The 27,939-nt window shown below is 40.7% G+C and overlaps 4 protein-coding genes across 6 annotated transcripts in view; 1 reads left to right on the top strand and 3 right to left on the bottom strand.

Annotated features, from left to right (window-relative positions):
- Nucleotides 1-7: 7 nt before the first annotated feature.
- Nucleotides 8-8,158, bottom strand: pptc7a (protein phosphatase targeting COQ7 a). The gene is made up of 6 exons (XM_026188927.1): nt 7,538-8,158; nt 6,134-6,313; nt 2,951-3,149; nt 1,257-1,380; nt 1,048-1,177; nt 8-936 (listed from the first exon to the last, which is right to left on the bottom strand). The coding sequence occupies exons 1-6, from the start codon at nt 7,737-7,739 to the stop codon at nt 878-880; spliced, it is 894 nt and encodes a 297-aa protein (XP_026044712.1). The 5' UTR covers nt 7,740-8,158; the 3' UTR covers nt 8-877.
- Nucleotides 8,159-8,627: 469 nt separating this feature from the next.
- Nucleotides 8,628-14,262, bottom strand: LOC113034402 (protein phosphatase 1, catalytic subunit, gamma isozyme). Its single transcript, XM_026188926.1, has 7 exons — nt 13,795-14,262; nt 13,259-13,390; nt 12,896-13,126; nt 12,618-12,722; nt 12,154-12,377; nt 9,414-9,548; nt 8,628-9,300 (listed from the first exon to the last, which is right to left on the bottom strand). Exons 1-7 carry the CDS (start codon nt 13,847-13,849, stop codon nt 9,211-9,213), a joined length of 972 nt encoding a protein of 323 aa, XP_026044711.1. The 5' UTR covers nt 13,850-14,262; the 3' UTR covers nt 8,628-9,210.
- Nucleotides 14,263-15,459: 1,197 nt separating this feature from the next.
- Nucleotides 15,460-19,267, bottom strand: myl2b (myosin, light chain 2b, regulatory, cardiac, slow). Its single transcript, XM_026188554.1, has 7 exons — nt 19,186-19,267; nt 17,735-17,824; nt 17,572-17,647; nt 16,217-16,321; nt 16,057-16,135; nt 15,931-15,979; nt 15,460-15,829 (listed from the first exon to the last, which is right to left on the bottom strand). Exons 1-7 carry the CDS (start codon nt 19,186-19,188, stop codon nt 15,725-15,727), a joined length of 507 nt encoding a protein of 168 aa, XP_026044339.1. The 5' UTR covers nt 19,189-19,267; the 3' UTR covers nt 15,460-15,724.
- A 6,320-nt stretch (nt 19,268-25,587) lies between these two features.
- Nucleotides 25,588-27,939, top strand: part of cux2b (cut-like homeobox 2b) — a 95,997-nt gene continuing 93,645 nt past the window's right edge. For 2 of the 3 annotated variants that reach the window (XM_026186165.1, XM_026186163.1), the window contains exon 1: nt 25,588-25,862. In XM_026186165.1, coding sequence (XP_026041950.1) covers nt 25,800-25,862 — 63 coding nt within the window. In that variant the 5' untranslated portion in view covers nt 25,588-25,799. Of the gene's footprint in view, nt 25,863-25,885; nt 26,636-27,939 lie in introns of those variants that run through there. The other variant, XM_026186166.1, reaches the window with a different exon arrangement.

Genomic DNA, 27,939 nt, shown 5'->3' with positions numbered 1-27,939 from the left:
ACATCAGTTTGACACTATCATTTATACTATACATATATTTATCTTGAGAGGCTTTTGAGCTACAAAATACTCTTAAGTTACAAAATATGTGCAATACTTGAACTGGTATGGAAAAGGCAGCTGCCACTCTTTATGAAATCTTGTTGGATTATCCTGCCACAAGAAACAAACCATCTGTGTAAACCCATGTCACATCACACTTGTTTTGTTTCTGTTTTTGCAAACATTTAATGTAACATCCCAGAACAGCATACCATTCATATCAAACATATGCTCCCTGCCCTTTCGTACAAGTTTCCAGTCCCTTTCATAAAGGCTTCCTAAGTACCACTGTATTATTAAGTGCTTGCACAAGACGGACCCATTTATTGAGCCTTAATGCTGCCATTTCTCATGCGCTTCCCTTCTTGAGGACTGTTTAGTTCTGTTCGGCAGGCCAGTACGTGGCCACATTCACATGCTAACACACACTCTTGGGCTATGTCAGCATCCGTCTTCTCTGAATTGCAGCTTCTTTCCTGCGGCAACTATCAGAAGAGGCTGACTTATCCTCATCAGCATGCCCAATGATCCCAGCCAATGGGATTATCTGGTGAGCATTGGAACACTGCAGCCCGGCCAACAGGGTGTCTGGCCTTTAGTTGGATTTATCTGGCCACTGTCTGATGTAGAAAACGACAGAGAAAAGGGCATGTTGAAGGATTTCTTTTGTTTGTTTTTAAATGTGTGGGGTTGGCCAAGTGGGGGAGACGGTGGGTGGATGAGGCAGAGTAGATCCTTTAGGTGTGGGGGAAGCAGACATTAGCTGTACATCCTGGCCAGCAGGAATCAAAGCAGTCCATCACCTGCAGCGGCAGATGGATACTCCGTGCAGACTCTAGTCAGTGTACTCAGCGACTATGGAGAGCAGTACTGTGATGTCATCTGGTTTTCCTCCTGCATGGACAGGAAACAGCAGCCAGTTAGGTTTGTTGCTTGAAAAACACGTTTGTAACCGTTCAAATTACAAAAAAATACTCATCTTTTTTGTAATACTTGGACACTTACCTCTTACATTCAGTCCATTGTCACAGGCAAACTGTGCGAAAGGTGACATGTAGTTGGGGTCATAGGCCAACACATGGGCCTGCTCTGCGATGCTGCGGGCCGTCTGCTGAATGCTCTCATAGTTTGTGTTCTGACGAACCAAACAAAGCAGGCATTAGGCGTTTATCGTGCCCTTTTCTGATTCTACGGCAGACATGTTTGTCACTCACTTTGAGTTTCTTCAGCTCTTGCAGTATCATGTAGTCTGGCATGTTGTCAAAGAGCCCATCAGTGGCAGTGAGGATGATGTCGCCCAGTTGTACGTCAAAGGAGGTGCTGTCTGCAGCGTCAGGGCTGAGGGACAGACACAGGTGAGTTTCAGGTAAGAGACAGGTGCAGTAATTTTTGTCATTAAACATACCGACTGAGCTTAGCAACAGAAACTTGGTTGCTAATGGATAATGAAAAGTTCAGGTAATCATCACATGAGGTTTTTTTTGTTTTGTTTGTTTTCTTGGAAAGGACAGTTGGGTCCAAGAAAAGGTGCTGCCATTATGAAGGTGCTTCAAATACACAGAGGCAGGAACCAAGTTAGTTTGCCAGTGTCGGGTTCAGTTCCTGGAAGATGTCCTTACCCCCTAAATCCAGTCAAGAATGTGATTCATTACAAACTGTCTGGACTGCATCACGACACAGTGAGCCAAAGCTCCCAGGAACAGCCTGTCCTGTGCTCTAATTTTTTAATGTATTTTTTTATGAAGCCAAAACTACAGTCACATGGGGAGAAAAAAGCTGCTGTAGCGGCTGTTCTCGCAGCTAGTTAGCACTATGATGGCACAGCCACACTTACCAGAGCTGTTCCTCATTCTTTGTTATCTGTGCACACTGGGTGATTCATCATTAACATATTCATAAGCCAAAGACATTTGTGACACTTGATAATTACACAGCCAGTATAGTTATGAAGATAATCATTGGGCAAGAAGGCAAAAATCTGTGGGCTTATAGCTATGAAGCAATGCATCGAGAACATGATGTTTCCCTTGTATATTATTACTAATACAAAGACAGGCAATGAAAATGAATGTACAAACGGACTTGTGGCAAATAAAGAGCTGTGTGGCATTATCATAGAGAGTGCAAAGTGCTTAGCTGTATGTTTAAACATCTTTATCCAAACTTTTTAGTGCACTCTCAGGAATGCTGTAACTAGTTGTTAGCTTTGACCCTTGCACTCTTTTCTGTTAGTTGCTACATTAGTGACTGAAAGCTTAATCTGCTGATGCACTAGGACTAAATCCTTCAACCAAATGAAATGCTCGAATGTAAAAGGATTTCTCAAATCTATGGGCTGTCTGAAACAGAAGCAAGGTCAGCATTTAAGAAAAGTAAATACATATCTATAGTAACAAGTAAGTGCACTTGCAATCTTTTGTTTTTATTTATTTTTTTAAAAGTAAATTGCTTAATTTAAGAGGAGTCTGCTGGTGCAGGATTGGCTGTGGACTTGTGGATTTGCCCCATCAGCCCACACAGACTTTGACCTGAGGTAAGAGGGAAAGCTTGGCACACATCCAGGGCCTGTCCTGCATTCTAACATCTACTGTGCTGCTGCTTGGCACGCCACAGCAACGAGACACAGCAGCACGTGGCCTCAGACACAGTGGTACACTGCAGCTCGCTGCAGCGCAGTTGCTATAGACGCTCAGCCTTGCAGCAGGCCAGGTGCGCAGGCGCTACTGAATGTTGTTTCAGCAAGCAGTCTGCCTTGTTATAAGTACAGTATCATGTATCACATCTGCTGTAAAGAACACGTGAATGAGCAATGAAGTGTGCTGATGACACCCGTCCGTGTCACCGGCAGACTCGCTCAAATGAGTGTGGGAGAGCAGATGCACCAGGTGTTGCTCGTTAAGTGTTTCACCTGTCACTGAGGACGGCCCCCTCAGCCCCTGGGGGAGCAATGGACAGCTGGAAGGGGGTGTTGAAGTAGTGCTGCTGCTCATCTGAGCGGTGAACCACCTCCCCTCCCCGGACCACCAGGAAGCCAGAGTCTCCCAGGTTGGCCGTGTGCAGCCGATGACTCTGCCGGTCCAAAATCACAATGCAGGCCGTGCTGCTTCCTAAAAATAAAAATAAAACAAAAAACCCACACGTCACTTTTTATTTTCAATGCAAAAAAAAGAAAATGTTTAAGATTAAATAAACAAATAAAAATGGGTAAATGCAACACTATAGCACATTAACCATCTCTGCACCCAAATACGTGTTCAGCTCCCAAAAGAAGAAAGATGCACAGATGCAACATTTAAAGCTGGAAACAGCCAAAAATCTTTCAGCTTCCAACAACAGCGGAGCTGTCCTCACTGGTGCTGCAGACAAGACAGGACAACTAACTTATGAGTCTGTACTCAGAAGTTAGCAGGAAGCCAGTTAGTCGTCATGTAAAGATGCCTGACTTATTTTTATAAAAACACAAATGTATAGCACGACTTTACTCGTAAACACAGAACCACAATACCAGCAAGATGTATGGAGGTAGAAGGAAGACTAAATAGATTTTAGGACTAGGAAAACAATGATCACAGCACTCAGCATTCTGAAAATACACATCAACATCAGCCGCTGCAGAGGCTATATGTGGAAACGGGGTCAACAGATCTTCGCTTCATCAAGCGGCTAACTGATAAAAAAAACATTCTCAAGGCACATTTTAAAAAACAGGAGACAACACACCCGGTTAAGCTGAAAACAGTGTGAAAGGTCACACAGATTTAGATCAAGCGGCACAGTGCTTCGGTGTCTGCATGTCTGTTAGTTTACCAGACGTAAGGTTTGTTCGTGTGTCCATCTGATTTCTGATTAGAATAAACTGACCGAACATTTGCATTTGCATCGTTTTGCCCTTTTCAGAGGAGGCCGAGTTGTAGGACAAGTACTGTGGTTGCTAATAACAATAACAATTAACAACGGCTGAGTTCTTTTCCAGTATGGCGTGAAAGTGTGACAATAAGCCAGCATGCACAGCACTGGCCCACTGGAACTGAAAAAGGTTTGCGCTGGAAACCATTTATTGATTATTTTTAATACCTGTGCTTCTACTATTGTCACATGTAAATAAATCATCTATAACAGCAGGAAGGACAGTCATTAGGGAGTACAGACTTTAATACATACATTTCTTTAAAAAACAAAAAAGCAACACTTTCTCTTACTTTCCTTTTAGTTTTACACAACTTCCAAGTGAAACTGGGAGAAAGACAAATGAGGTCAACTTAAAAGCACAAACTTAACAATGAGAAAAGATTTTTTTTAAATTTGTCCTTCTGTGATGAAAGGAGGAAACACGAGCTAGTGGAAGAGGCGGACAGCGTGTGATCACACCCTGCTGGTGAGTCATCTGGCCCACCAAAATATGCTCTTTGGGGGGATCAACCTTCAAAACCCCCTCACGCACTCTGACTCACTCCCTTTCGTGTCTCCAGCAGTACAAATTACTCACGCTACCGGCCTCAAGAACATTCCTTCTGCCATAAAAAAGCAACACAATACAGCGTTGTTTCCCCTGGTGCACATGTGATAACGGAATGGAAAAGTACTGACACGCGCCGAGACAGATCTGTTCCAAACACATTTGTTCACTGATGTTACGTGTTTGTACACGTTCTGTCGTCGGGAAGCGGCGCAGAGCAGGAAAGGGACCGGTGGAAGTGAAGTGCATGGAGCAGGTTGGGCCTAGTGACGTCCCCTGGACTTTCGAATGTGAGCTGGCTGTTCTATTACTCATGATGCAAAAATCTCTAGCCAGCTACCATTAAACAAAACAGATGTAAACACAGCCCAGCCCAAGAAAGCTGAACTCCATGGAAAGCCTCCTGTTTATTGCCTCTACACAGCAATGCTTTAAATCTACTGCCCTACACAGTGCAAGTATGTACCAGAGATGGAGCATAAAGATTTGTCCACAGCAGCTGTCTGCAAAGACTTGTTGTTGTTTCTTGACAATTTTCAGTAAACCCACAACGCTGTGTTCAAAATTTGTACAAATTTTAATGATTGAAAACAAAAAAAGCTTTGGTGGCCTTTATCGTCAAATGGGCACCTTAAGTTGTAGACGCGACTCAGATTTGAAGTCAGCAGATGTTCAGTGTTTTGACCTCTTCGACTACCAGCTCTCAAGGTAAATATCTCTCGTCTATGTGGCACCCTCACTTTGGTTGACCCATTTCCAGAAATGGCCTCAAGATATGAAATGATCTGATGAAGTTAATGAATTATGGACTATTTCCTATTAAGCCATGGCCTTTGAGGCTTTTAATAATGGCCACCATTATTTCAGAGCAATCTTTTCCTCTAACAGCAGAATTAGGTTTGGACCTCAATCCCAGACTGTTATAAACCAAATCGGATTTTTATAGTCAATTTTCAAAAAGTACATGTCACTTGATTCAATTTCACACTTTTAAAATTTGCTTTAGAAAAATAAAAATAAAATCCTGCCAACCAGGCCTTTAAGATCCAAGAGATATTTTTTTGTAAAGCACAAGAATTTGTGGATGTTTTTCATCACCCAGAGAACATTTTGTACCAGTTTGTATTATGTCACTTGTTGTCTGTTTCTTCTGTGAAGTAATGACGTCTATTGCAAACCAAATCAATATGTACAATTGCACCACCCTAATACTTAAGATGCGAGTCTTTCAAAGACTCGATGTGGGAGCAGTGGTCTTTTTCACCATTTTGAACTGTTAATCATAGATCACCAGTTGGGCCTGCTGAAGGTTATTTTTAGAGAGCGTCTGCACATTGTTTCTAGCTGCAGTTCAGTGTCAGATTTCAAGGCAATCAGACTTACAGTGCAGGAGATGTGGCTTTTCTTATATTGAATTTGTTGTGCTGTAATCACCTTGATACCATCTAGCCGCCTGGGATCACATTACTTGGAAAGCATTTGCCCATCATTTCCATCGACTGTGCCAAATTTTATGGTTGTAGCCCATTTAAGCTCATGATTTGACAGATAATAAAAATATATATAAATAAACTGTTACAAGCTGAATATGGTTCTACGCTTTTGGGAAAAACTGTTTACAGTGGCTGCACTCACCCAGTAGTGGCACTTTGTTCTGCAGTAGCTCATAGTAGCTGGTTGTGAGGACTCCCACCGGGTTGCTGGGTACAAAGCGTCCTTCCTTCACTAACCTCTCACATGTCTTCATCAGTGTACCCGAAAACTGTGACGGGTCCACGCCATAGTCTCTCCAACCACCTACACCATCCGCCACACCTAAAAAGGAGTTGATTTCATTATGGGAAATAATGATTAATCCCTTATTACATTAAAAAAAAAAAAATCTTTCCTCATAACCATTAATTGTGTAATATGTACAATGTTTAAAAACAAAACTGAAAGAAATCTGCAAACTGGAACTCCATGTTTCAGTTAAGAACATTGAGGATTAAACTAGCACCAGATATGATTTTTAACATTCCACAAGTAAGCCTGGAGGACAATGCCTTGCAGCTGCATGACGAACAACAACAATCACTCCCAGCAAGATGGAAAAAGACGCAAAAATGACAAAATGTACAAAGCTTTCAAATGTCCCATTACTCAATTCAAGCATTTCTCATACTGATTGGTAGAGTCTCTGCTCATCTAACGACTTCAGAAAGTTGCTTCAAGTAGCTCCACATTACCGTCCCGCTTTATGTTTGTTGTAATTTAACCCACCTTAAAATCTGTCCCCTCAGTTAAATGCATTAAATCCATAAGGGAAACCTTCATTAACCTTTTTACAGAAACATGGCCTGCTTATTTGAGTTTCACTAAGAGCTTTTGTCCCCAAAGGAGCACTTAGCTAGGTGCAAGGTTTTCCTAGGAAGGAAACTCTAGTCTTGTTACTCCCAGGGCGCAGACATCTGCTCCACTGACCATACATGGAGGAGTCTCACCACCCTGTGCCACAGCTAAGAAACAGGCCTCCTCAAGTCAGACACACAGTCCAACTGATGTGCCGAAAAACAACAACTTTGCGAAAATATCACAGTAATCAATAGCAATCATTTAGAAATACCCAGACAGTCGTTAGATATGCATAAAAGCTGCTAAGGTCTTCAATAATAGGTTTACACGGGATCAAGGCTTCCGTGCTTAAGAGTCTTTTTCATCAGCAGGTTTTAAAGTATCGGTTTTGGCTGCTTAAGATATTCTTTATGTCATGAATGAATGCTGCACGCAATATGAACCCACTAAATGTTCAAGCGTACAAAGAAGATGCAACAAGCACAAAAGTCTGAAAAATACACGCACAAATTTAACACTCAGAAGGCATTGACATTGAGCCTTCTGATCAGTTTCATTCTGAAACCCCCCCAAAAAAACAACAACACGTGCAACCCAAGGAGGGGCTGACCCCTGACCTGTCAGTCACGTCTTACTCAGTGTACACGGAGCAATGTCTTATTGTTTGGTTAAGGTTTCATCAGCAAACAGACATGGGATACTCACCCAAAACATCGGCAGATCTGTGTCGGGCAATGAAACACGCGTCGTCCCCATAGCACATCCCTTTCTTCAGGATCCCTCTGCGGAAATCCTTTCCAAAACCGCAGCTCGCTGTCACCAGACTGTAGTCACGGCTGTCTGTCTGAGAAAGTCCGCCGATGACAGCTCTGGCAACCAGTCTACCGTACGACAGCACGGACAACATCACCTACGACACCAGCTCCCACCAAAAAAACCGGCCAAGCTAGCAGTCCTGCTAGCTCAGCGTCGACGCGAGCACACTATTATATTGACTTGCTAGTTTGCTAACGAGGCTGGAGATGTGCGGCTGAGCTACCCAGACAGACAACAGCCGCCACGCACGCCCAGACAATGCCTCCCGCTGATATGACCACAGCCTCCGAGTGCTTTATTCTTCCGCTGTGATAACTAGGAGAAAGTTAAGGAAAAACGTCGCCCGTTCTCCTCCAGAAACCCTGTAAGCGTTGATTCTCGGCGGCCATGGCGCCACTTCTGCCTCGGAGACGCTACATAACACAAAATGTGGACCTACAGCCCTGCGGTCTCAACACATTCTGCTCCACGAACCCGGTCTTGTGACTGCTCTGACGTCAGACATCGTTACGCAACGTACACTTCCTGATATGGAAATGTTATATTCAGTCAGCTTTTACTGTATAAAAAGGCCATAAAACTCCAGTAGTAGGCAGGTTTTACGCGTAGATACACATTTTAAGGACAAAAATACATTTACATGGCCTTTTTCTGAACAATTATAACACATGGAAATAGCTAAGAATATATTACATTAAAATAAATAAATAAGAACGCAAATAAAGACATTAAGACTTTTTATTCATGAATTTGCTACCCTGTACATATACAAGACTGCTCACATCTGGGATTATTTACCATTTCCCTAGATGCAACGTAGTTTGCAGTATGTTCTATCTCCCCCTTGTGGGTATCCCTGGATGGAAACTACCCTTAATTATGAGATGTTCTTGAGCAAGATGGTTAAGTATTTTCGTTTACAACTGTTGTTTTTTAAAAAGCTGTAATTTCTTTGGAATAAATACACTCAGACAGAAAATTTCCCCCTAAAATACACTCAAATGTTTATTAGAAAGATTTAGACATTACAAGAGTGCATCTTTGTTTAATTTAGCACGACTTGTTTAAAAATGTGATGCAGTGTACAGTCAGCGTTCTAAGACACTGACGGTTAAATGAACACAATATAAAGTTTACAGAAGTAAACAGGTGTTTGTGACTTTCTCCATAGTTGTATAGCCATTAATAACATTAATTATTGACAGTGGGGGGGGGGGGGGGGGGGGGGAAACAATGATAAAGGAATATGACATGAACGAAACTGGAAAAAAATTGTGCACAGCTTCAAACAAGGCATTCCTGTGCATAAGTAGCCGTATTGTTACATTTTTCCTGATTGAACAGTCATATGTGGCAAAGACTAGCTGCAAAATGGGAGTGCAAAACACCTGAGGTTTTCATGGTGACATATCAATTTACCCCTGTGGACAAAACAACAAAAATATTTTGCTTTCATCGAAAAGGAGTGAATATCTTTTCAGTATTGGCAGCATGAAGGATAATCAATCCCTCAAATGCAGAAGAACAGAGCAGAACAAAGAAGTCAGAGTCTGGCCACCCCTTCATTTCTTGGCTTGCTTGGTGACCATGCTGCGGGGGGGAGTCACAGGACGGCTGCCGTTGGGCTTCTTCTTCTCAGCTGGTTTCAAAATCTATACCAGGTTGAAAACATTTAATGAATAGCTGTACACCGTCTGTACAAATAGCTTAGATTAGATCACTGCCACGAAAACGCAATGCTTAAAATAAACAAAAGGTACTGTACCTGAAAAGAGCACATGAGAGTCTCATCCACGCTCATCATGGCACCAGCGTTGTCAAACTCCCCACAATAGTTAGGCGCTGAAAACAAAGTGACGAGCTGCCTCTTTGCGAAAAATTCATAGCCATCCTCGACAACCTGCCAGTGAGAAAATACAAATTGGAATGACATGTTTACACATTTTCAAAATACATAAACTAGGAGTAGCCTCAACTAAATCATGCAAGTAGACATGAAGGTGGTCAGATCTAAAGCGCAGTCTAGCAGTCTAACCTAATGGGTTATGGTTCACAGGATCTTTAACTCAATATAAAAACTCAAAACATATTGTCAGGTTTGTAAGTGGAGTCTGAGTGGAGTTTAAAATCAAAACCAGCAGGGTGTAAGTGAAATGAAGACTTGAAGCTTTAACTCAAGCACTCCAACAAATAACAAAAAAGATTCCATTTATTGTTAAAGGCATCTATTATTAGGCCTTACTGGCCTACCACTCCAAAATAACCTTTATGTATCTAATTGGTTTGAGAGGAAACTAGATTTCTGCACCTCCTTAATAGTGGCACTTCTACAAATGCACATGCATGTTCCCTTAGATGGTTTTAAGCCCAGAAATTCTGCAGGAAAAGTTGTTATTCAACACTTTGGCAACACCTGCAGACACTGGAAGGCAACCCATCAAAGACAAACCGATCAAAAACTCTGGCAATAAAACATGTACCTGCAGAACCGGAGTTACCAGCAGTAACTACTTTATTCTGAGCTTGCCGTTACTCTCTTGACAATGTAGGCTGCTCACTTGTGGTAGATAACAATGCAATCAGTCGATGACTAGCCATACCGAATGTTGATAACAGCTTTTGGCCAAAGGCTAACGGTGCAGACTGATTCAATTTTATGTTTGTGGAGCAAATGAAGGGTGTGCTGCATCTGTCTGCGCTTGTCTGGTAGGAGAGGCTTATGACAAAGCACAGAGAGCTGCACAAAGTACCGCGAAACACCAGCCTATCAGTTTTGCAGCACACAGATAAATCTGATTAGACACTAGAGCTGGGCGATATATCGAGTTTTTAAAACATATCGATATATTTTTATACGAGATATAAGATGTGACAATATCCTTTATATCGATATAGTCTATGTTACGTTATAATTATAGTTGTGGAGCCGCAAGTTTGCCTCTCTTTCGTCCACTTTTGTCTCTACGCAACGTTACTCCGCCTCGCCTTCACTGAAGACAACTCCCCCTCCTCCCCCATCGCTTCACATGCAGGCAGCGACAAGACGGACACGGCAAATCTCCGTTAACGAGTTACTGCGCATCGCCCCATGCGTGGGGCTGGACGGCGTCAACGTGCTAACGAGCTAAACATGCTAACGAGCTAACAGCGCTAACCCTAAAATCCTTTCATTCTCTCAAAAGTTGATAGCGCGCCTTATGTATGAATTCTGGTTGTGCTTGATGGCCGCGAACTGATTTTATGTGGTACACGGCGCTCAGCAATCTGTCAAAAATGTTTGAGTACGACTTTGGTAAGCTACGGAGCTGCACCGCTTGATAGATTGTCGGCGCATTACGGCTACCGAGGAGCTTCGCGGAGTGATATGTACTGTGCATCAACGTAATATTACCGTATTGTGTGTGTATAAGGACCATAAATGGCACCTGTAAGAGACGTGGTTATGAAGCGGATTTCAAACTCCAGGCTATCAGTCACACAGTAAAACTTGGGAACAGAGCAGCTGTAAAATCTGTCTGTCTTTGTTATTACGCTCAGCGTCTTTTAGTTTACATTTTGACTGCACAATTGTGAGCTCTTTGTTTAGCACAAAAACAACCTTGTTTTCTTTTATTTATGGAGCATTATTATTTAATGAATGCTCATAATTTAATTTTGAGTAATTTTTCATGTACATCTGTGCTGTATGTTAATAAAAGTGCCTGTGTGACATCTGGGACACAGCTTTGACTAAGAGCTCTCTTTTTGTTCTTACTTTATGGCTTAAAAAAAAAAATCGAGATATATATCTTATATCGCCATCCAGCTAAAAAATATCGAGATATGAATTTTGGGTCATATCGCCCAGCCCTACACTATACACTTCACAATTCATCTTGATACGTCTATCAGCAGCTACATCATCAAGTACATTAGTGGCAAAGGTTTACTGGTCACTATTAAAGTCTAGCCTGGTCTCTGGTCAGGAGTTTCAAGTAAAACTTGTGTATTTACGTTCACAATCACTTGTCTTAATTGCAGACTCAACATGCCTCAACAGTGTTTTTCCTTATTAGTTGTCATACTGACCAAACTCTATTTTTACATTAATAAGCTACACATTATATTCTACTACTACAAGCTACTGTCTATTCTGACAAACATCTTTTCCACAAAATTACACAAGACTGCATTGAAAGCTGAGCTCTCTTGTCTTTGCACTGGCATTAAGTGGCAGCATTAAAGTAATTTGTGACTATTCTAACATCAATTTCTCTCCATATTCTTTAAGTCTCTAGATATTTTTTTAAAAGTAAAGCTTTAGTTGAACACGTAACAACCTCTGGAAATGCGCAAATAATTTTACTTTGATGCAAACGCAAGCCAAAACGGTCAAAACCCACTGTCCACTACACACACCACGTGTGCTAGTATATCATGTCCTGTACCAAGTGTATCTTGCCTCTGGCCAGTACACGGCCAACTCCCACAGTGACGTTTCTATTTGTGATGACGGAGGTGATTACCTGATGGGCACGACAGATCAGGTCCAGGTCATGCTTGTGCAGGAACTTGGCTACCACCTCTGAGCCAAAGGTAAATGACACACCCCTGTCGTTCTCCCCCCAGCCCAACACATCCTTGTCTGGATCAGACCAAAGTAAATCGCACAGCAGACCCTGGTCAGGCACGTCAGTGGGACGCATGATGCGTCTGATCTGCTCCATGGACTGAAGGTCAGGGGACAGTCCTAAATGGAACAGTAAAGTAAAAGTACAAATAAACACACTGATACTGAGGTCAGCACCGATTGGAACTGGGTGAGCTCCATGTCAGGTAACAAACTGCAAAAACAGCGTTTCTCAAGGACAAATAATAAACGCTGATATCAAATGTACACTACTTCTAACATCATGCATACAACCAAAACACTTTAGAGTTGATAGTAGGGTTTTGTGCCAAAACATTCATTCTGCGCATTATAACCCACCGCCATGGCAGCAAAAGATCTTCTCATCAACAATGGCGGCAATTGGGAGGCAGTTAAAACAATCTGTGAAGGTCTTCCAGAGTTTGATGTTGTACCTTCTTTTACCTAACACAGTAAGACAAGAAATTATACTTCATTTTTTTCCATTATCTCATACCAACAACTTCCTCCAAACAGTTTAACCAGCAAAAGATAACGCAACAGAGAGTCTGACAGGTACCCTTAATGGACACAAGAGGCCCCAGGTTGGACATTTCTAGTCATTCAACAATACTCACACTCATCATAAAAACCATATATTCTGTTGATTGAAGCACACTCATGGTTTCCCCTCAGCAGGAAGAAGTTTTCTGGGTATTTGATTTTGTAGGCCAGTAGAAGACAGATGGTCTCCAGTGACTGCTTCCCCCTGTCCACGTAGTCCCCCAGAAACAGGTAGTTGCTCTCAGGAGGGAAGCCCCCATACTCAAACAGCCTTAGCAGGTCATAGTATTGCCCATGGATGTCACCTGCAGGGCAAATACCAAGCTGAATTATACACATTGCTATTGAGTCATACACCACTTATCATACCTCAGTACATACTATCAGTCAATTGCTGAGTCAATCTTTCTGGTAAGTAAGTGCATAGCTTTTCTTACCACAAATCTTGAGGGGGGCCTCCAGCTCCAGGAGAATGGGTTGACTGAGGAAGATCTCCCTGGACTTGAGGCATAATCCACGAATCTCGTTCTCCTGCAGCTGAACATTCTTGCCAGGTTTTGCTCCTCTGACTGGAATAAGAAGACAAAAATCAGTAAGAATAACACCTAAACACTATTCCAGATAACCCGGGCATGGCATCTCTGCCCGGACGCCAATTGGGACAAACGGTGAGTGTAGAAGCCATATGCCGTGACGGAATTCGCGGTGTTTGTGTATGAGAACACAGTGTACGTGACATGTCGTTTCACACCCTTCAGACACACCAATATTCTGAGTCAAGAGACGCATTACATAAAGGTGGTAGCCGACATTAATTAAAAATATTACGTTATCTTGCAAATATTTCTGATTATTGTTACTAGTTATTGCAGCAAGATGAACACGAGCTAAAGCTAGCTATCGACTATTAGCATTTACCATAACATTTAAATAATAAAACAAGTGTTTCGTGGAAATTTTTGTATTTACTTACCTTCTAGAAGCCGCTGGATGATACTATCTATGTTGAGCTTGTCAACATCAGCCATTGCAAGCGTCGGTGTTACGAAAAAATCGCTCCAGTCAAATCTAGGTCTTCGCGTTGACACACTTGTGAAAGCTAGCCCGCTAGCTATCCTAGCATTAGCTTGCTTATGTTAGCTTCGTCTATTTTCCGGCTGAGGGTAGAAGATGTTGCCGCGACCCTGATACCGTTTAGCCACTAGCCGACACTTTTGACAGCCTAATACGCTACTTAAAGATCGCGATTTTAAAAATGCCAACATCAATTGTTTCGTTTTGTTAAAAAAAAAAAGGGACGGGGACTATAAAAATAAGCGTCAACCAACACAAACGGTTGCTAGCGACGGTGTCCCGTTTCTGTTTTTCCTTTGCCGCACCTTGTACTGCTAAGCCAGCGGCTTGTGCTGGTAGCTGCTACACTACTGCCCCCTACTGTGCTGGATGGGGACAGCTTCAGACCTTCTGAAGCCCTTTAATGTTTTTTCTTTGGATATTTGTTGATTTTTCACTCATTTTCAGTCCAGTCCTTGTACCTGACAATTTTCAGAGGGATATTTTTTTAAATTTACGTGCTTTGTAAGCTACTTAACCCACAAAAGGGCCCTAACTCAATAAATGAATCAGTGTTGTTTCTACACATAACACGTTGAGCCACTTTGGTATAGCCACCTGACACAATACCTGAACGTCATGTCGTTTGGAGAACATGAAAATTATACCAAACACACTGCCAACACAGTACAAAGTATATCTGGATAGAAAAACACACACTATGGTTTGGCCTCCTCAGTCGCCAAGTCCTCAACATTATCGAAGCAGTGTGGGATCATCTCGACAGAAACCAGAATAACAGGCAGCCAACATCCAAAGAAGAGTTTTGATTGTCCTTCAAAAAGCCTGCAGAACTATTCCTGAAGACTGCTTAAAGAAATGCTAAGAAAACATCCCTAAAAAAAGTTCAGCCTGTTGTGAAGAATAAAAGTATTGATATCAAATATTGACTTTGAAGTTCATTAGAAATTTCAAAACTTTTGGCTTATATAGTGTATTTCCATGTATGTTTGATCTCGTTTCAATAAATTACTCCACTTATTTTCCATTTCCCTAGTAAAGTATAATGAAATTAGGTTTTTTTCACCATACCGGATATTAATTATACGCAGTTCCTGTTCTGTGTTATCTGATTAGGAAATAATTCAGTATGATGAACACTTTTGCTTCAATTTGAATATCAGTTAACCAATAAAACCCTTAGAGATGCACCAATTTCTAGACAATCAAGAAATTGATTTACATGTAAAATAAAGAGATACATAAGTACAGTAAATGATACTGGGGTATACAGTAAGTGTAATTACAGATTAGCTTTACCATTAACAGAAGCTGAGCTATGGTGGAGTAGCCACATAGAGCCTTTAAAGGACACACTGTCTACCTAGCAATCCTTTCCCTTATATTCATACACTTAAAGTACTCTTTAAGGCAAAATTGAACAAATGGGACTTGGAGCTTCTGGGTTCCAGTGTTCTTCTACTGATCAACAGTGAGCACTGAAATAAAATCACTATATACAGATAATTAAATATCACTACTTATGGAAGATGAAATACACTGAGATTCGCTTCTTCAATGCATCTCTGTGAGGTTGAATCTTTCTTTATTGATTTGTCAAAAACATCCGAGGTCAAACTCTTAATTTCACCTTTGAAGAGATTACTCATATATATTCAAATAATATACATACATATACATGTTATAATCATGAATGAATGAATGAACACATTGATCCATGTGCATATTCAAAAACTGAAGCTGAAGTTATTTACGTTTTTGCTTTCTGTTTTTGCTGTCATATGTGATCATATCTCAGCACAAATACGACCCAGTGAGGGAGGATGTGATTATTCCTGGTCTTTCTCTTCACCGTGTGTGATGACATGGACGAGGTTATTGTAGTCCAGGTTCCCTGCTACATCTGGAGGGAATGCCTGAAACATCTGCTCCATCTTTGGGTACGAAGTAAAAAAGAAAGGTTACAGAGCGTATCTGCATTTATAAAAACTCAAGGCTCAACTATCTGTTACATCATCAGAGGTGGAGCACTAACCTCTTCAGCAGAGAATCTGTCAGCCTGGGTCGTCAGCATCTCTGTCACACTGTGGAGACGAGCAGCAATGATGAGCAAACGAGACGCAAATGTCACGAGTCGCTTAAGAACCAGACTATTACTCACAACTCTTTCTTTAGTGTTCCTTTTCCCTCAGGGTCAAAGACTTTAAAAGCATTAAGGATAGTCTCCTCTGGGTCAGCACCTGTAGATGAAAAGTGGCAGTTCTGCATTGAAGAAAAATGATTTCATTTTTTGAACGTCATATAACGGCATCTTCGTTTACCTTTTAGTTTCTCTCCAAACATGGTGAGAAAGACAGTGAAATTAATGGGCCCTGGTGCCTCCTTCAGCATGTCATCAATCTCTTCTTGTTTGACATTTAAACGGCCTGAAAAACATGGAATATATGGTGAAACAGAGGTTGCAATTAATGCTCATTTTTTTAAACTGATATATTATTTATTGAAAATAGTCCAATAAAGAGATTAAAACAAATCCACAAAAGCTCAACGGAACTATTAGATGGGTTGACCATGCCATCCAGCCCAAAATGACCAAAGAAGGAATTGGAAGGGGATGCAGTTGCTGGAAATTTGGAATAACAACAGTTTTCCAGCTTTGTATTAAAAAAAAATCTATTGAGATTTTTTTCAAGGCACATTCAACACTTGGTCCTTTAAATATATTCTAAAACCACTGGAACATTTAAACAAATGTAGAACATGAAGTCAGCAAGCTTGATGGATAGTACTCAATATAATACACAACATTTTCCAAAAATATTAAACAAAATTGAATCCCAGGTCGATAAAGACTAGAACAGATTTGTTGCAGTAAGTCAAGGTTCTTCTTATACAAAATAAAACCTAAATGAACAATAATAAAGAAAAATGAGGTATGGCTTTTGATAAAACTCTTTTGAATGACTCTATTTAATCAAAGTATTGGAATAGAAATGGAAAATGGAATAAATCACACAACAAACGTCGAGAATAACTAGCTCAGGAAATAGCTATCATTATATCCAGAGGACATAATATTGTTTATTGCAAAATGACTCAGTTGCAGGTTTAATACATTTAGTAGAAACAGTTGGAGATATTTCCAGGTATGCAGTAAATATGTTGACAGTAAACCCTAGGAAGGAAAACATATGTATTAAAATAAAAAAAACTTGGAAAGGTTTTGAGACTCTTTGAAATATGTGGAAGACCGGGAGTTTGTTGTGAACCATGTGTTATTTGAAAAGATACAAATATTCTTTTTAATGTAAATTTGATCATGTTTGTTTGCTGTGCTTTTCTTGTTTAGTTTGTGTTGTAATATGTTTAATAGGTTTGCTTGTTTATGTATAATATTAATAAGTCTTAGGTTGGGGGAAAAAGTCAGCTAATGATTAAACTCATGACTACTACAGCTCAATTTATCACTTATCTGTTTGTTCAGATGGTATTTTAAAAATGGCAATTAAACATCCCAGAACTCAAGGTGAGTTCTATTTGCTGAGACAATGAAATTCTTACATGTGAGAAGCTGGAACCTGAGAATGCCTAAGGTTTCTTTTGTTTTTTTGCTGGACTTGTGTAATGTATTCATGTGAAACCATCACAACAGGAACGTGACACACAGTGAGTTTACCTAAAGCTGCAAAGGTGTCCCTGAGGTCGTTCTTGTCAATGAAGCCATCTCTGTTTTGGTCCATGATAGTGAACGCCTGCGGGAGTATACAGAGTGAGCAGACATCGCAGTGAGTAAACTGCTCAAATTCAATGTGAAAGAAAGCCTTTGGCAGAGTACCGACTTCTTTGAACTCCTGGATCTGGGCCTGTTCGAACATGGAGAACACATTGGAGCTGGCTCCCTCCGCTCTCTTCTTTGCTTTCTTGGGTGCCTGTGGGGGGTTTAACGATGACACTCTTAATTAGATCCAATAACAATGACACACGATCATCACCTGGCTCTTCCGTACAGCCTTACTCATTATCGGTTTTACTGTCACACGTGGTAATGAGCCGACGATCAGCTCACTCTCACTAAGTGCGTGTGTCTTAGTGGGGGGGTATGCATCTATTGCACAAGAGGAAAGGTTTATACTGGGGGGCACACATTTCATTAGTGAGGATTACAAACACTGTCAGTTTGTTATGGAAATATTTATTCGAGCCTCCAGTTTTGGGAGCACACAGGGTAAGCCTAGGGAGGGTGTGGTCCACTGCCTGCACTCTCATAGTCCCAGGATCACATGAGGGATTATTCTATAGGGTGTATGTGATGACAGGAGAGTACACTGAGCCCTGTTTGATCAGAAATCCCTCAGAGGCAAGGATTATGTTGAGCTATTTACATGACTGCCAAGGAACTGTGAAAAACACCGTAAGGGGGATGCAGCGCAGTGACATCATGTTGCTCGGATTCAGGGTCCTCTCGACAGCTGCTGTCTAACCCTTGTTGTGGATTAGCTCTTGTATATCTCATGGAAGGGACCTCTGGCACTCAGATACATTTATTTAATTATTTATTTTGTTTTAAGAGGATTCATGTACTCGTGGGCAATGAGGCAGAGTTTGCTATTTCTTGCTGTTGCCCAATGCACATCACTGTTGGACCAGCGGAAACTTTATTGGGCCAAATATTACGCGAATAACCACTGACCTCTTCATAGCCTGCACCTGTTGCTCGTGTTTCTCTGCTGTCTGCTCCGCACTCCCTTTGTTTTGCTCTTTCCAACCCGGTTGGCTGCTCTTCTAAGTCTCTTTTCTGTTTTTTTGCTGCCTTTCTCTCACCTCTCTCCTCTTCATCCCTCCCATTTCCTCTCCTTAAATGTTGTGTGTGTTTTAAATGTCATTGCTCCATTTTATTGCAAACACGGAGGAAAAAGTTGCAAGTAAAAAATTTTTTTTTTAAGGTCAAGACTTTCCTTACCGCCTCCTCCTTCTCCTCTCCGAGACAGTTAATTTGTTGTCATTTTGATGAAAATGTCTTCAAGTCGAGTATACAAATATCTCATCAATAGGACAACGGGAGCATTGTCCGATTGATTATTTAAAGGAAAAAAAGGCCTCACAACATATTGACATGGAGTACATTGGTGCGTTATCTGTTGTTTGAAAAGAGCAGACTTTGACGGACTGTTATACAGATATCTACAGTAAACACATTAATCACACAGCAGAAACAGACTGTCTCCTCACAGTCTGGTGCTTATTTTAAACAATGTTAAAGACAATAACAATGAGATCTGTATCCACTCACCATGTTTCAGTGTTAGCTGGATTTGGACCAAGCAGTATCCTCGCTGCTTTATGATGGAGCAGCCCCCAAAACAAGGGGCTGATATACTCACCCCTCTCCCATCTATAATGGCGCACACTTATGGGCTATAAATACTCCATGCCTTGTTTAGGCAGAGACACAGGTAAAGAGGTCTATTCTCTCACTGCCACCATTGTCTGAGTTCATGAGATTTAGGGATAATAGCCAAACACACATACCCCATTACTGAGCCCCCAGAATAACAACAGGACATAGCTCTGGCTCGGGAAGGACAGTTGTGTTTGTGACTGACAGTTGCACTTGATGGGATCCATCATCCAGCTGTCCTGTTACTGCTCCACAGAGACTGAGGGACAACCTCTGACTGGAGCCATTTCTTGGTAGCACAATAAACAGAACTGTTAGCTGAAGCTTTCTGAGCCCCAATAAGAGTTGATCATAAACAGTATGTCATGCTGTGGAAAATAGGCAACCTTGTTCATATCATGTGTTTTTTCAAAGCAGTGTTCAGTTTCTGTCCTGCGGCAGTGCTGGACATCCAGCAGTGAGACTGAGCTTCATTAGATAATTAACAAGGTAGTTGACACACTTAACACACCATACTGCAAAACACAGCGGTGTAAAGGTGAAGTTTCAGCGCTAACTGACAGCAGCTTAAGCGGATTTTATGTTGGCAGTTTGCTTCTGAGATACACCGGTGCTCTGGATCACGTCAGACTCGGGCCTTTGAGTATGTCTGCAAACTCCTCAAGTTCATACTGAGCTTGGAAAACTGCTTCCTGGTGCTCTGGTCCCACAACTTAGAACTCACCACAACACCACCTCTTTGGTATTTCTGAATTCATAATGAAAAATCATTTAGCTTCCATCTTTACCCATTTGATTTGATTTGACTCTGACGCTGAGCTCTTCCATCCCTAATCAATCACATTTGTATATTCTGCTCTTTTTTTAATCCCCTTTTATTGTTCATTACATATCTTTTATTTTTCATATTTGATGAAAACTATCTATTATTTATATTACTAGCTTTGCTGTGAAAATAGAGACAAATGTGTCACCTTTTACTAATTTACAAAGACTCCTCTTTTATTTCTTTGACCAGTCATTTACCCAGTTTGTCCAGTAGATAGTGCTAGCAACCCACAACATTCAGCATCCAGGCTGAACTAGTATAGAAGGCATTTTGGACCAGTTTCTGGAGCATTTAAGAGCTTTCTTAGGGTGTCTCCATACATTTTATAGTAAAATTGTCCCCAGATAAAATCTACAATAACCAATCATGGATGGAAGTGACAGCATCTGACTGCTCACTGTGTGTTTATTTATGGCACACTTGTTTGTATCCAGCTAAACAGCTGGACAGTGTTTTTCCTGGTTTTCCTGACTTTTGTTAAAATGTCTAATGTCACAAACAGGAATTATTATTTATTTATTAATAAGTTATTGTAATTGTGGCTCAAATGGCACAGTGCTGTCCTCTTCCTACTTTTTGCACCATTCTGAACCTGTAATAAATTCAGAGCAGACACCCACGACGTCTGTGAGGGTTTAGCGATTTTGGCCTTAGGCGAGTGATGGGACTGGGACATTGCATCATTTTCAGCAACACTGAATCTGTTTACTTTTGTTGTCTCACGCAATTTCAAAACCTTTAGTGTTCTGGTGTTTCAAAAGTTTTATCTGCAATCAAAGTGCCTCAAATAGGGTATTTAATTATGTTGATATAATTTCTATTCATGGACATTTTAGGATAATATCACATTTTCCAATGAATTCAATTCAATTCAATTCAATTTTATTTATATAGCGCCAAATCACAACAAAAGTCGCCTCAAGGCGCTTCATAAATGAATAAATCATCAAACCTTTGTGTGGTTGCTAATCACCCAACTGAGGTAAATTGCACATTTAATATAGTGCAGATGCATTGTGTGAACTCATATACTTTGTATGATAATCTCAAATAACAACATTAAAAAAAGAACTCCCAGGTATTAACAATGTTGTTCGCTTTCATGAGAATGCCAGCGGAAGGTTGCAACTAAAATGTAGCTGTAAAGTTATGATTTAGTCCAAGTGTTAGCTCTTATACCAAGTTAGCACAGTTAATAAGTCAGTTATGAATAATGGGCTGTATTTAACACTTGTTTATTTTACTGCATGCAACTACGTTTCTTTCTTTCTTTTCTTTCTGCTCTCCTTTCTCTTCTCTTCCCTCATCCCAAAACTGCTTTTGGAGATGTCTGCCCCTCCCTGAGCCTCTTCCTGTTAAAAGGGAGTTTTTCCTTTTCACTGTCGCCAAGTGTTAGCTCACAGTCTAATTGTTTTCCCTCTAAAATTATAAGATCTTAAGAAGGTAATTGTTGAGAATTGGTACATTATAAACAAACCTGAATTGAATAGAATTATTTTTTCTTTAATAATTGGCTCATAATCACCTATTATTTTACAAAGGCCGCAACCTGGCAAAGAAATGGACTGGAATTTATATAGCACTTTAAAAAAAATCTTACTGACCACTCAAAGCTCTTCATACACACATTTATGCCAGGATTCATTCATGCACTATATGTAATTTAGGTATATCACACAGATTTTAGACCAGAAAATGACATTAGGCAACAGCATTAACTACTACACCACTGCATTGCCCTGAAAGGAGTCAGTATCACTGCATTTTAGAGATGAGCATTTGAACGTCCAACGATATGTACGTTTGCTGGACTGGTGATTCTAAGACTGGCCATGGGTGTGGATGTTAGCCCTGTGATGGAAACCCTATTCAGTGAGCACCATGATTCTCAACCAGTGACGGCTAGGATAGGCATTGTATAGGATAGGGTGAGGGGTTAAGAAAATGGTTAAATGCGTATTTAAATAAAACAGGCTACAGTTATAACCCTTAACCTTGCTTCTGCTGAGCACAGCCGAAGGTTCTCAGCAGCGTGCACGGGCCATCTTTCTGTTTTTCATCTCTCTATATAAATGGTAAAACACTGTTAACATATAGGTATTCTGATCACACTGATAAATGTTCGATTCATCTAAAATGAATCTCCAATGAATTATTATCAGAGTAGCTGCAGAAACGTGCATGAGACACTCTCCTCTTCCGACTGAGACTTAGGTGGAGCTTTTAATCCGTAATAAAATCACCAAACAAGCTCGGAGAAGCTGCTATCATTCATCAAAAAACCTGACACTTTATTAAATATACTGTCAGCATTTTCAAAGAAATGCCTCATTCAGCGACCTCATCAAAGCTATGATTTTATTGTTCCCATCTGTGCACACAGTCCTCATTTTAAGTAACTGTGGATTTCTTTTTAGATTAAGCTTTTACAGAAGAATGTATTAATTTGAATGAGGTGACGGGGGTTACTGGAAGAGGCCCGTAGTGCTTTGTTGATGATGGTGGTGAACGTGGGGTCAAGATTATATACAGAGCTGATTGAGGCTGTAAGATTGAGCAATTTTTCAAAAGGCTGAATTTGGATTTAGGGACCTTGACAGACACAGTCTCAGCAACTGGAGCCACATTTAAGTCCAGCTGGGTCCCTGCAGAGCCTGGGCTCTCTCTATATGTTCCTGGTGAGCCAGAACAGTGTTCCTGGCCGGCACTGGAAAATGTCTGCGATTGAAAACAATTTATTATATCTGCTGGCAGATAGAATTTCTCTAGCGTGAGCAGGCGATTGTGCACAGAGAAAACGTAAAAGATTCATCTAAGAATGTGGCTATGTACCAACTTTATGTCCTTACTTAGTGAAGTGTGCTTGATCAGAGGTGGGCTTCATTCTCACTCCTGTTGGCTTGGGGTTCACAGGGAGGACACATTGGGGTGGTGTCCTTTCCCCTGAAATTTGGAGCATCGTACACTTATTTTCCTTACACTTTCATGCTCCAATTTGTGCATTTTCTGCATTAGTTTATTTATGTAAAGAAAAACACAATCATCAGGCTGCAGCTCACACTTCAACCTATGCTGGGACCTCAGCGGCTTTCCATCTTGCTTTCAAATAATCATTCTCAGCTTTTCTCATTTAGTGGTATCCTTGCTAAGCTAGACACGGTCTTCTGTGCTTGTGCGCTTTCAGACATGAGAGTCAGGGTGTCTGATATCAGGCTACCTCTATGTCACTGATAAATTCATTCATTTTGATATATCAACCCCTCATTTTTAAGATCATGTACATATCATCTATGCTAATCAGGTTGAATGAAAACGATAAAGGCCCACAGCAGCATTTTATAATAAAGAAAAACAAACAAACAACTTTTCGAGACAATATATCAGATCATTGTTTTGCTCTGTCAGATACATCTGCTGTTGCCTGTATCTAAGGTGTCACAGAAGATGCTGCAGAGCTGCTGACTGAGACCACAACACTGTGTGTCTTTAAATATGTGTGTTTGCATGCGGTGGTTATAACTGTGTTTGAAGAATTGCATTAACTTATAATTCATTCTTGTATTTTGGGGGTTAAAAAACAGACACTTTTTGGGAGGCATTCCTTTTCTGAGTGACGTTCCCGTGGCTCTCTTCCTCAGTAACTCCTCTGCTACTTTCAGGTTTTGTTTTGTTTTTTCATTGCGGTGGGGGTGAAATGACACAGATATTGAAGTCTACACCTGTGCTCATTCCTTTGTTGAAGTGTGTGTCTCTGAGATTTATTTCTCTCCTCAAATGTAAATAAGAATAAATCACATATATATATATATATACATATATATATATATATATATATATATACACACACACACATATATATATATATATATATGTGTGTGTGTGTGTGTGTATATATATATATATATACACACACACACATATATATATATATATATATATGTGTGTGTGTGTATATATATATATATATATGTGTGTGTGTATATATATATATTTTTATATATATATATATATATATATATATATATATATATATATATATATATATATATATATATATATATATATGCATTCTAAATATGTCAAAATGACAACAGAAGACGATTCAACATCATCAAGCTGGGACCGCTGCTGGTTCTCAATGTATTCATTACGTTTTTCATATATCCTAATGAGTTATAAGAATCACAGTGTTTTCTATAGCTCAACTGTGAATGCTGGTTTTCTGATAACTACCTTCCTTCTTACATATGAATCCATCACTTTAGCCTCACCCTAGAGCCAGAAATAAAATGCAATAAGCAAAACTTTTAATAATTTCCCTTCTCTCTCCCCCTAAGGTGTTTGTCTGTGGCAGAGAAATATGTCATCGTCCCTGGAGGTGCTTAGATTATGACTCGAGAGAATTTAATTTTCTAACTGGGACTGATTTTTCATATAAGGGATATATGAGCGAGAAGCTACGTGGTGCAAACCATTTGGGTTTTACCTGTGCAAGAAAGCCCATCCGCACATAACCTTCCTTCTGACTCTGTGGTGTCAGCAGGGGGAGCACCTGACTCCAGTGTTGTAGCAGTACAGCAGCATCTCCAGACCAGAGGAATGAGTTATTTTAAGTAGACAAAGAGCACTCTATATATACTGCTATAGTCAGTTAGACAGTCGATTTTGTGACAGTTTAACTCTTCCCAGCATTCTGCTGTCAGTAATAGGAAACGAGCCAATTTCCTAAAATCCATCTTTATGTTTTTATAGTCTTACAGTGAGCGCGTTTACGTCCTAATTTGCTCCTCTTAATGTGAATGCACGATTAAACTCAATAGCCACCAAGTCATAGTGGCTCATTTCTATTCAATAGAAATTGATCCAGAAGAAAATCCAAATATGGTAAAATACTGTAAGTAGTAGATCATGTGGAATGTTTAATAACAAATGTGAGATTGAACTTTTGACAGTAACTGTCTGCCATCAGAAAGTGATTTAGGAAAATAGCGTAAAAACATGATTGAAATGTTCATCTTTGGGCACATTTTCCTTTAAATGTGGAGGAAGAGTTTCATAATGCGCAAGTTTGCTCTAATTTGCACGACAAGAAGGCGACATGCGGACTGATAAGTGGCATTCTAATAATAGTTGGACTACACGTATCGATAATGTAGCCCATTCTAATTTACAACTCTGCCTCTAATTAGTCAGTCCCATGTGCTCGTGTAATAAACACGCTAAAAAAAAGTAGGCTTGGCTAAATTCCCAGAACTCCACTAATCTGCACATCATCTCCTTTCCTTTTCCAGACACTATTGATCAAACTCGGGCTTTTTCGTCACTATTGATAACTTTGCCTAAGCGAAATCAAGTGCAATTGTCCAGTTAATGTCGGGGACAGAGGCACGGATACATTTTGTTCTTATTCTTTTTTTTTCTTTTTCTTCTTTTTTTAAGACGTGGGCACTTTTCCAGAAAAAAAGAACAACTCTACTTTTTTTTTTTTTTAATTCCTACTCCAACAAAAGACATGTTGGCAGACTTGTCAAACATACGTGCGGACTCTCGTGCTAAGTCTCTCCGTTACTTTTTTTAAAAAGTGGGACCGGTGATCGTAAACGTTGTTTAACGAGGGGGAATCCAGCCCACATATTTATTGCAGCCGCTGAAAAAAATCTCCTCAATATCCCCCAAGATGGCCGCCGATGTAGGATCGATGTTTCAATATTGGAAGAAATTTGATCTACGGCGGCTGCAGGTTAGTGCTATTCTCACCTTTCTCGCTTTATTTTTCAGCGGTATGCCTTGCTACTGTACTCCGGGTTGTGTTTGCTTGTTTTGGGCGGACGTGAAGCGAAAGGAAGCGCTGTTTGCATTGATAGTTATTAGAAATTGATCCCTCTCCTGCCTTTGTTCAGTTCAATCATTGATCAGCGGTGGAGCGACCGCGGAGCAGCACAGCCTTCTGTGCCACACCGATCTGGGATCAGCACCGCGGACAGCACTGATGTTTATGCATTAGCTTTTCTTCTTCTTCTTCTTCTTTTTTTTTTTTTACTCATTATTGTCCGCGACGAGCACAGCCGTACTTACATGTACGGAAACTTTTAATGCGCCTCCGAATCGCTGTCCTTGGACGTAGGCTGTAACTTTTTCTCCCAGCTTAATGTTTTATGCGGTTTGTGTCGACGGTCGTTGCGTTGCTGCTGCACCTTTCAGCAGGCTACAGTGCATTTCTTTGAATTTTACATTTTCTGCTCCGAAGGATTTGCATGTCGGGAAGTTTTTAAGTGTGACGTGGAAAGTTAATTTAGTTATTTTGCTCGGACATTTTTATTATGATAAAATATTTAATGTGCGGACTAGTGTTTGGGCTGTATTGACACAGTAGACTACTGTTAGGCTACATTCACACAGCGTTTATTCGCGGTTCACAGACGACCTTTTTCTTTTAATTTTTAAAAATTTTTTTGGACTGTCATGTCGCTGGCACCAAAATGTTTGTGATTAATAGCGAGGAGAATGTGGCAGGTGAGCGGTTTGTTTGTATCACAGCCATAACATGTAGTCCCGTTAAATAGCATGTCAGCCTCCGTAGCCTTTGGCTACAGCTTGAGCCACTCAAACTCAAAGTTGGATTTATGAAGCACGGCGCTGACGGACTCGTAGCTCGCTCCTGGTCCTGGAAGCAAACGTTGAAATAAGGTTGAGGAAAGCTAAACGCTGTTTTCAGTGTCCACTCCGCCCCCCACCCCTGCTCCTCTCCTCTCCCCCCTCTCTCTCTCCATCCTGAAGCCGCATAGGGCTGCTCGGCCGGGGGAAGCTGTGTAATTGTATTCCCCGCTAATGTTTGTAAATCAGCCTCGGCCGGCGCAAGGGCACCGTCTCTGCCGTTTGACTGATGTTCTGTAACATGAGAGATGACAGGGGCATGGCAGTCCGGCTCTGTCGGAAAAGCCTGCCGAGGAGCAGAAATCAGATCTTAGTGGCTCTCCGGTTGGTCGAGTGTTATTCCAGCTCCCGGCCGCTGGACACCTCTCACACATCCAGGCTGGGGATCCAGAGGGGCGAGGGAGCTATTGTTGTTGGCGGCTTCATGCAGCGTCCTCCCTGCTGGCTCTCACCATGTCACCACGGCACCAGATTTATGATAGACGTATACATGCAATATATATATATATTTATTATTATTAAATGCGTCTCAGTAGGCGAGGAGCTAAATGTAAAGTGCCCCTTAAGGATGCCCTCAGTCAGGAGTACTAATGTGGCGGTAAATAATAAAAAATGGTAGCCCCCATTCGATAACTGATGATAATAAGGCTTATAATAACCAGCTGTACAAGTTAAATTCATGGTACCTGTAGAAAAGTGTTAACTCATACTTGTTAATGAGGCACCCTTTGCTATAACGTAGTAAATCCCTTTCAGGACGTTTATTATCAGCTTATTAATAAATAACACCTCTAGTAGTGAATGCCTTGAAGGTAGATGGCATTTGAACTATAAGTATGTGGTGCATATTATAAACAATAAGCCAATCAGGTGGAAACAGGTCATTGTGTGCAAAGGCAGAAATACAGGTGTGTTAGACTGCAACTAAGCTGAGATCCATATGTTGCTACCTGTCTTGTATTTTAGTACCTGTGATAGGTGCACATTCACTTTCACTCATTAGAGTGTTAAAACTCATTGCACGCATGCATGTGATGAAAGTTGTGGCCGTGTTGAAAATTAATCTTTTCTTCTTCTATTCGTTTTTTTTAACCCCGAAACCTTTAATATTTTTCCACAAATTTGATCACATTATCCTGCAGAAAGCAGCTCCGGTAATGTAA

Source organism: Astatotilapia calliptera, chromosome 12 (genome assembly GCF_900246225.1).
Source record: "Astatotilapia calliptera chromosome 12, fAstCal1.2, whole genome shotgun sequence".
Taxonomy (NCBI): Eukaryota; Metazoa; Chordata; class Actinopteri; order Cichliformes; family Cichlidae; genus Astatotilapia; species Astatotilapia calliptera.
This window is presented reverse-complemented; position numbering and strand designations above follow the sequence as displayed.